General features: G+C 33.5%; 1 protein-coding gene across 1 annotated transcript; it reads right to left on the reverse strand.

Annotated features, from left to right (window-relative positions):
* Nucleotides 1-5,218: 5,218 nt before the first annotated feature.
* Nucleotides 5,219-7,529, reverse strand: LOC21388495 (myb-related protein 306). Its single transcript, XM_010107327.2, has 3 exons — nt 7,083-7,529; nt 6,701-6,830; nt 5,219-6,435 (listed from the first exon to the last, which is right to left on the reverse strand). Exons 1-3 carry the CDS (start codon nt 7,213-7,215, stop codon nt 5,586-5,588), a joined length of 1,113 nt encoding a protein of 370 aa, XP_010105629.1. The 5' UTR covers nt 7,216-7,529; the 3' UTR covers nt 5,219-5,585.
* Between the last annotated feature and the right edge of the window lie 1,600 nt (nt 7,530-9,129).

The raw sequence follows: 9,129 nt of genomic DNA on the forward strand, positions 1-9,129 counted from the left end.
ATCGGCGTAGGAGTCAAATTTTTATGTCAATAAGGACTAATAACTCAAAACAAAAATTTAATAGGGCTATAAGAGTAACTTTTAAACTTTTGTTGGAGGCTATGTGTATATTAATATAATACAATACACATTTAGGTAAATATATAGTAATTATAAAAATATAAAAAAAAAAAAAAATTGAGTGGGGGTTTAAGTTCTCTTATTGGGCCTTAAGAAAAATGTTTAGGGAACCACCGTACTAAGCACCATCACTAATAAAAAGTGGGTCTAACTCAAACAAAAATTTAATAGGGCTATAAGATTAACTTTTAAACTTTTGTTGGAGGCTATGTGTATATTAATATAATACAATACATATTTAGGTAAATATATAGTAATTATAAAAATATAAAAAAAAATTGAGTGGGGGTTTAAGTTCTCCTACTGGGCCTTAAGAAAAATGTTTAGGGCACCACCGTACTAAGCACCATCACTAATAAAAAGTGGGTCCTATATATGGGTCTCACACTACGGAACTCACTTTTTATTAGTGAACGGTGCTTAGCACTACCGGTGCATTATAGCAATGTTCGGGCCTTAATTAGCTTCGTGAGAGCCCTTGAATGATTACCATGGTCATCACAGCACCCCCTCGTACCGGATAATGACTCATCCATCTATCTTCCTCAAACTAGGAATTAGGAAGATCACAACTCTATCGGGATTTTCACCGTGTCTGATCCCATGCATTATCATGGAGCTTTCATCTCGAAAGTTCATTTTTCACCACGAATTTCACGTTCATCGCGACCTAATTACTCTGGGGCCCATTAACTTTCGTCCGATTTTCTCTAGGGGCTCATCTTACACGCATACATAATTGTATTCAGAATCTCACTTTGATACTAATTGTTCGAAGTCCCATTTTGAAAGGTTAATTCATTGAGAGGCATAGCCCAAAGACCTCTTAAAATCTTGCTCAATTATATGTCCAGCCAGTATGGGACTGTTACGTACGTTCCGAAGATAAGGCTCCCTCTGCTCTAAGCTTTTTTAGCATGAATAATTTTTGCAAGTTATCTTCGATTTCGCTTTCTGAAGATTTAATTAATGACTCATTTAGTTCGCTGATTCGACTTTTTTAATTTGAATTGAGATGTGATTTTATGTGAGAGTTTTTTACTGTACTAAAAAAGTTAAATGTGACTCTTTCTGTGAACTTTTTACTGTAACAAAACTTGAATCGGTGAAATGAAGGAAGCCTAAAACAGTTTCATTGATTTGGATATAATGATGATTTACTTTAGTTATCACTGAGGCAATTAACATTAGATCTATCAATTCCCTTTTGTAACCAAATTTTCAAATTTTTAAGCCAATAAAAAATATTAAATTTGCTGACGTGGTGATATTTTATATGTTAGTATGTATGCATACGTGTGTATTAATCGTGCATCATAAGCTTCATATACGACAGTATATTATGCTGCGTGTAATGCGCATGAGGTGGGTTTTGTCTGATCAGACGCACATGATTCTGTCAATATTAGAGATTTGTTGCGATAATATTTGGTCAGACTTTATGAATACATCAATCAACAAGAGGAAGGAAAAGGGTCCATATAGATAATTAGCAGGTTAAAATCATCGTGTTATATAGGAGATCACATAAACAACTAATTTCTTTATAAATACATCTCAATGTACATATATATATATTTTCAAAGATTCCAAACTATATATGTATATACTTGACGTATGGGGTCCACTATTACCACACATACACTACCTCCTAAAATATATTCTAGCTATATATATGTATATTTCAGATGGATGAATGCATATATCTCCACTATTGAGCAATAAATATATATATATAATTGAGAAAACTATATAATTTGAAAATAGGGCTTGGATTATATATATATTGAATAAAATCATTTGGTACTCTGGTATAGCGAAACATTTTATTAGTACTCTGTATTTTTAATAGTATAAAATGGTATCTTTGTCTTTAAAGAAATATTCTTTTAGTATTTTGAGACTGATTTTTGAGATATAAAATATTCATTTTATCCTTCTTTCTGATTAACAATAAACTAATAACTTTTAAACAAAATTATGAAAATTATATTTTAAAACATTTAAAAATTAAACAATAAAAATAAATTAAAATATTTCCAAACACTATTTTTAAAGTTAGTAGTTTCTATTTAATTAATAAAAATGACAATTTAGACATTGTATGTCCCAAAAATCGGTCTCGTGTATTAAAAACATGTTTTAAAGGTTCCGCTTTAATTATTAAAAATATAGAGCACCAACGAATGTTCGACCGTAACAGAGAGTATCAAAGTAAATTTATCCCTATATGCGTGTATGTGTGTGTGCGATCTCTTTAAGCCAAGCCAGCTTGACATCCAATATGCAAGAACAATATATTAAAGGGTACTAAACTGTTCAATATTACACATTAACGAAGAGTGAGTCGCACTGTTTAAGATCTATATATTTTCTATTGCTTGTGGTGCTCAAGCACTTTTGATTTACACATAGAAAAATGCTTAGAAGCACTACTGTTGTTGAACAGTAGTATAAGTGATTCATAACTAATAGAGAATGCCATTCAAAAAAATAAAAAGTAATAAAAAGTGTGCTTCATTTACGGGCCTTACATTATAGACGTCCACTCCTTTTTAATGTATCATCGGTATCTTTTAGCATTGTTCCCTGCAAATGCACCGAACGATGCGAATAAGAGGAAGTTTCCTTTTCAAAATGGGATGTTGACTTTCTTTTCTATCTGTAGGCTAATTTTTCCTGAAGATCTAACCAACAATACCATACCCCATGGCATGTGATATTTGAGCAAGAGGCAAGTCTTTAATAAAACTCTTCCAAATATATCCAAGTTGGCTAAAGTGACATTTATTAGTGGACGTTTGGTTTATAAATTCAGAATCATTTTCAGTTTACGTATGTTTTTTGTGAGAGAAAATATTGTAACGAGCCACAAATTATGATTCAAACTATGACACGAATTCTCATACCAAACCACCAAGCTTTTTGGCATCTTTTTCATTTTGTTTTCCATTTTTGTCTATGTGTTTTCATGGGGGGGCTTATGGCTTTTCTTTCATCCCATATGCCTGCCTTTACAGTGTGGACATACACGCATCATAACTTGTCTGCCAAGGATTAAGCTCCAACTTTTATTGACAAGTGACTAGATCTAAAGTACGTCTCACACGATCATTTAAGGAATATCTATACCGCACACACTTCAAGCTAATTCTGCCCCAATATTGCTCTTGTACAGTACTTTCCAACTTTCTCCCAATTACGAGTTTGTGAATAGTATCGAGAGAGAGAAGAGAAGAGAGGAGAAGCTTAAAAAACAGAGTGTATCCTGTGATATTTAGTTATGACAGATCATTAAAGTTTCATTTCCATGGCTTTGTGAGAGATCAGCTGAGGCTAGAAACATTCTACCCCCTATTAATAATTTGGTGAGCTTTTTTCAACCTTTATTGATGGAAATTTTTTTTTCAATGAGCAATTTTTCGTGCTCTCAAGTTTCATCGACAATAAAGACGACATGTTAGTTTCACGATCATATGCATATATGTTGTCCCACGCAAGGATAAAATAACAGCTAAGAAAATGTCGACAGCTCCACTCTTTGGCACCAAGAGCTAGGGACAATTTATTAGCATTGCCCTTTATCACGCGTCGCATCTATATGGCGACTGAGATCGAACGGTGTAAAATTTGAACCATTTCTCAATTTGTTCAATCCACAGAAAATAATGGAGAATATTTTTTTTTATTTTAAAAAATGCTTTTTTTTTTTTTTTTTTTTTTGCGTATGCTCAATTTGCCTAAGCCACATGATAAACAATGGGTGAAGACTTGTTCCCATTTCTTGAAGGTGCAGATAGACATTAACTTGTCATTAAATTTGTGTGCACAGTCGTCTCATACACTTCTACTAACTGAGCTTTCAAAATATTGAGCTTGCAAGCTGAAAAGTAGTGCAATTAGATATGGTCGATCGATTCAAGTAACATTAAATTGAGCAGACTGCTTGTTTTGACTTTGCGCCATCTTGTCCCTTACGAAAGTTAAGTTTCATGTCTTGTCAAGAGATGTTATTACGCCCAATTGCTCAATGCCAAGAAGCTACACCAGTAATATTAGTATTAATTAGCTGGTCAATGTATTCCTTTTCATGGGAAATTAGCCGTGGTCCTCACTCCTCATCTCCAAACGTTTATCCCAATGGCTAATCAGACAACAGTCTGAGCCCTAGAATTCTGTAACTTCTACGTCCAAGCACTCAAAACGGATTCAAATAACCTATTCTATTTCGATGTCTAAAATGGTGTTTAACCAACTACATCATCGACATTATTTAAAGAAAGTTTAATTCAAGTGTCGAGCTAACTAGTAACTCTTGGACAGGGGTGGAGGTAATTAAGAGACGAGTGAATTCTTGAAAAATACAATTTAAACCTTTAAAGATTCTTAATTTTTTCATTTTTTTTTCCGCACTAAAATTTAAGATTCTCATATTCGCTCCCACCAAACTTTACCTTTCTCTATGTTATTTGTATATTTCTTTTATAAACAACTATACTCTTTTTATAAATTTTACTATTGACCTAATGCTTTCTATGGTGGTTTTTTTATACCCTATATTTTGAGGTTAATAAATTATACATTATATTTTGAATTGTATTACAATTACATTTACACTTTTATCTTTCAAATTCATGTTAGATCTGCACTTTTTTTAGGTCAAAAGTTGATTTTGATACAAAAACATCTTTCACATTTTGCAATTTTATTTTTATTTTGTATTTTTACTGTGATATTTAGGTCTTTTTTTTAGTTAAAATTGATCAATAATCTAAAAAAAGGTACGGATTAAGCATAAACTCACTCTCTGTCTCCAAAAAAAGTACACGCCACGCCCCCACTGAAGCAGAAGGCTGGCTCCGCCGCTGTACTTGGACAAACGATCTGAATTCGTTCACCTTGTTATTTATGTCAATATTGAATTGGTGTGATTAAGATGATCAGTTGCACATGAGGGATTACTTTTTTATTTTCCTTTTGCATATTTATTCGTCTCATTACCAATATTAATAGAAACATAAACTTCTTGTTGATGATCCAGATCAAGATCATGCATACAAAATCTCAAGCAAATACTATCTAAGACAATGGTCATGAATTTATTAATCTCAACAAGAAGCTCTAACATAATTAATAATAATTATGGAATTTACACTTTCATGTCCTCGCATCAGAAGGGTACTACCAAACTCACCTTGATGAAGAACTGAAAAGAGTACCAAGATCTAGATCCAAAAATAAAACAAGAAAAAAAAAGATTGTTTGGTAATATCTTCTTTCGTTTTCCTAAAAAAGTAAAATAAAGTGTTGAGATCTTCTCAATACATTGATTGATTACGAGAATCTCCACCGTTCTTTTCACTTTTTTACAAAAATAAAAATAAAAATTAAATCTGTTACCAAACAAAGAAGATGTTCTAATAACCCCATGATCAGAAGCACCAAAATATAGAAGCTGCTAATATCTAGAAAAAATTAGCATTTTCATCTAGGATCATATCGCTAAGCTGTTCTTTCCCTTGTGTGGAAATACTTTCATCGAACAGCCATTTCTCTAGCAAAGAAAACGGCAATTGGCCACCAAGATCAGGCTTGCTCTCGTCTTGAAATAGGCTTGCCTCAGGAGACATATTTGACTGAGAAAACTCCGAATTATTAGAAGATTCAAAAGACTCAAATCCAAACAAGGACTCAAAAGCCTCAGACAAATCAATCCCATTATTATTATTGTTGTTCTTGCTGTTGTTCTTGTTGTTTGCTGTAGTAGTACTTGGAGTTCCCTCACTAGACGCAGAATCATTACCAACATTGCTCAAAGAAGTACTTTGAGTTAATGTGGAGCTAGAACTCTTGCCAGATCTCTTTGAAGAATTGTTTCTCATCCAACTCTTGAGCAATCTGGCTATGTTCTCAGTGCTTGAAGCATAGATACTTGTCGATGAGGACGACGATGTTCGGGCCTCCGGTTTCGGGCATGGCCCAGTTGATGATGATGGTTTGATCATCATCAGGTCCTGATCATCATCATTGTCATGATGAATATCATCTGGCGATTTTGAGTACTTGTCAGGAGAAAGAGCCTCCGAAAGGGCTTGTTTCGCCATTCGGATGTCGGTTTGGAGCCTCCGCTCCCACTGGCCTCGGGACATCGAGTGATGAGAAGATGAAAAGCCATGATCTCTGGGCTGATCATGGCCGTCTAGGTCCGTTTGAAGCTGAGCCTGCTTGTTGAGCTTCTTCTTCAAGTAGGTGTTCCAGTAGTTTTTAATGTCATTGTCTGTTCTCTGTGGAAGATATGAAGCTATTGCAGCCCATCTGCAGAACATTCAATGCGCCATAAATTTTAGGCCGAACTGAACAAACCATGCCCACCTAACTTTAATATTAATTCCTCAAAATAAAATAAATGAAAGCACTTGAAAAGAATGGTACTGCACATCCCTATAGGAAGTTTGAAAGATAAAAATGCAATTTTATTTTTTGTGGACAACTAAGTACAAGTGCTACTGAAAAAGTTCTTGCGAGCCACAGATAGAAAATAATTTTACTATAGAGGAGAGAGAAAAAGAGTGTTATATACCTATTGCCCAAAAGAGCTTGAAGGTGTATGATCATCTTCTCCTCGTGATCTGTGAAGTTACCGCGTTTGATCCCTGGCCTAAGGTAATTAGTCCATCGGAGCCTGCAACTCTTGCTACATCTAAGCAATCCTGAATTTGTGACACACAAATACAAGCATGTTTAGAATTGATATCCTTGAAATATAGAGAATATGACCCTAAAAAGTTAGATCGGTTAATGTATAAAAATCATAACTTTGTACTTTCCCTTTCAAACCCACTTCATAAGATTAAGTAAAGAAAAAAAAAATCATGGCTCTCATATATATCCCTGATGATGAAGGAAAACCAAGGTTACATTTGATTATTATGTCAATGTTCAAAAAAAGTTAGAAAAATAACCTGTATTAGTAGGAACAGCCCTCCAATTGCCAGGACCATGTTCTTGAATGTAAGAGACCAAAATGATGTCTTCTTCAGGAGTCCAAGGTCCTTTCTTGACTCCTTCTTTATCACAACATGGAGGCCTTCCCATTTCCACCTGGTTTCTCTATATCAAGTCCAAACTTCTTCTCAAGTACACAAAATATAATTATAGACTAACTAGGGTTTTCTTCTCTTGGTGTTTTTTTTTTTTTTTTTTTTTTTGGAACTTTTCGATATCTGGTTTTCTTTCTCGGAAAGTGGTAAGAGACCAAGAGAGACTAAGGCTAATTACTAGGTTTGTGGCATGTAACTGCATATATTTATAGAAAACGAAGGAGAAGAAGAAGAAGATGAGAGTCCCAAAGAGGAAGAGGAAACGCTGACCTATGATGAAGAAAGAGGCAAAAACCAAAGAGTCAAAAGTTGACAGCAAACGCATTTACTCAAGGGCATGCCAAAGTCAGCTGTGGCAATACCTCTTCTGCCTCTCAAAACCGCGTGCATTCAATGTGGCTGCACTGGGAAAAAGCCAAAAAAAAAAAAATTTTGAAATAAAAAAAAAAACTTTTGAAAAATTAATTAATTGGCTTCAATGTCACCAGACCCAATATAACATGAATAGTGTGTGTTGAGCTGACTCTAGTGTTTTTTGCAATGCCCTTTTCATGAAATTGCATTTAAATCACTGTGTTCTGCTACTATATGTATATACCCTCTTTATCTCTATCTCTAGATTATCTTTTTTCATTAGTTGACTTGGTTAAGCAGTTCTTATCCTGATTAATCAGTTGTCATCTTCATTTGCAATAATGGTGATGATGATGCATTTTGCTGATGATTAGGATGGTAAATCTAAACTATTATAGTACTGCTAGTAATTCTTTTTTTTTTCTTTTAAGAAAAATTTTCTACTCTTTTTCTTTTCTTCTATCTTTTTCTTTCTTTCTTTCTTTCTTTTTGTAATTTATAGTAGCTACATAGGTACTATTACTAGTAGTGTACGCCTTTCTTAAGCCCTAAACGAGTATAAAAAGAAATCTAAAATATGATTACTCAGAATCAATCACTAAAACCAATAGGCTTTTTTTTCCGTTCTTTTTTTTTTTTTGGCTGCCGCCGTAGAATTAATAGGTTTATTTTCTCGTCATAAAATATCTTGCATCTAGGATTTGGTATAATCCTTTAGCCTAACTTTCTCTTCTAGTTTTCTTTGATCATCTTATTTTTACCAGACTTAATTAGTAATGAATAAGAGATGGATTGTACACTTTATAGTCTCCGGCCAATTTTATTTTTCTCGTTAATCTTTTTTTTCTTTTAGGGCCATTACTCGTTATTCCCAAAGCACGCTTGTACACCTTGTAGATGCTCGAGCATAGCCTTAATTATTTCACAAATATACATATTTACTCCACAAGCACATAATTAGGTTGTATATGTACTATAGTCTTTGGATATAATATATATATATATATCCTCTTTGGTAAAAGTTAAAGAATAATCGATAAACTAGCTACAATATATACAATAAAAAGAAATATATCAGGTATTTCTGAAAATATATATACATGCTTATTTTGGTGAGTGCCTGAACTTATAATTTTTGATACATCGCATGTACGTATTCTTATTAATAAGTGTGTATTTTCTGAGTCTAAATCTACTGTCTCAGAATTACTGTCTCTATAGCTGTTCCCCCAATCAATTTTTGACACCTCACTTTAATTTTACACATCAGACGTCATTATAAACTGTGTTATTTAACGTCAGAGTAATATATATATAAATACTAACGTCTACCGGTGTAAGTGGTCTACATTGTCGTCGCCATCAACATTTTATCAAACAACAGACTTTAATAAGAGTAGAAGCCTATTAACAGTGTTTGGGGACATCAGAGCAAAAAAACAACGTTTGGGGACTTCTTTTGTACTTTTTCTGAAACGTCTTTGGAATTATTTTAGTAAAAAAGAACTAAATGGAGAAATATCAAAATCTTCTCGGCAATTGCCACTGCCGCTCT

Source organism: Morus notabilis, unplaced genomic scaffold (genome assembly GCF_000414095.1).
Source record: "Morus notabilis unplaced genomic scaffold, ASM41409v2 Scaffold1934, whole genome shotgun sequence".
In the NCBI taxonomy this organism is placed as follows: Eukaryota; Viridiplantae; Streptophyta; class Magnoliopsida; order Rosales; family Moraceae; genus Morus; species Morus notabilis.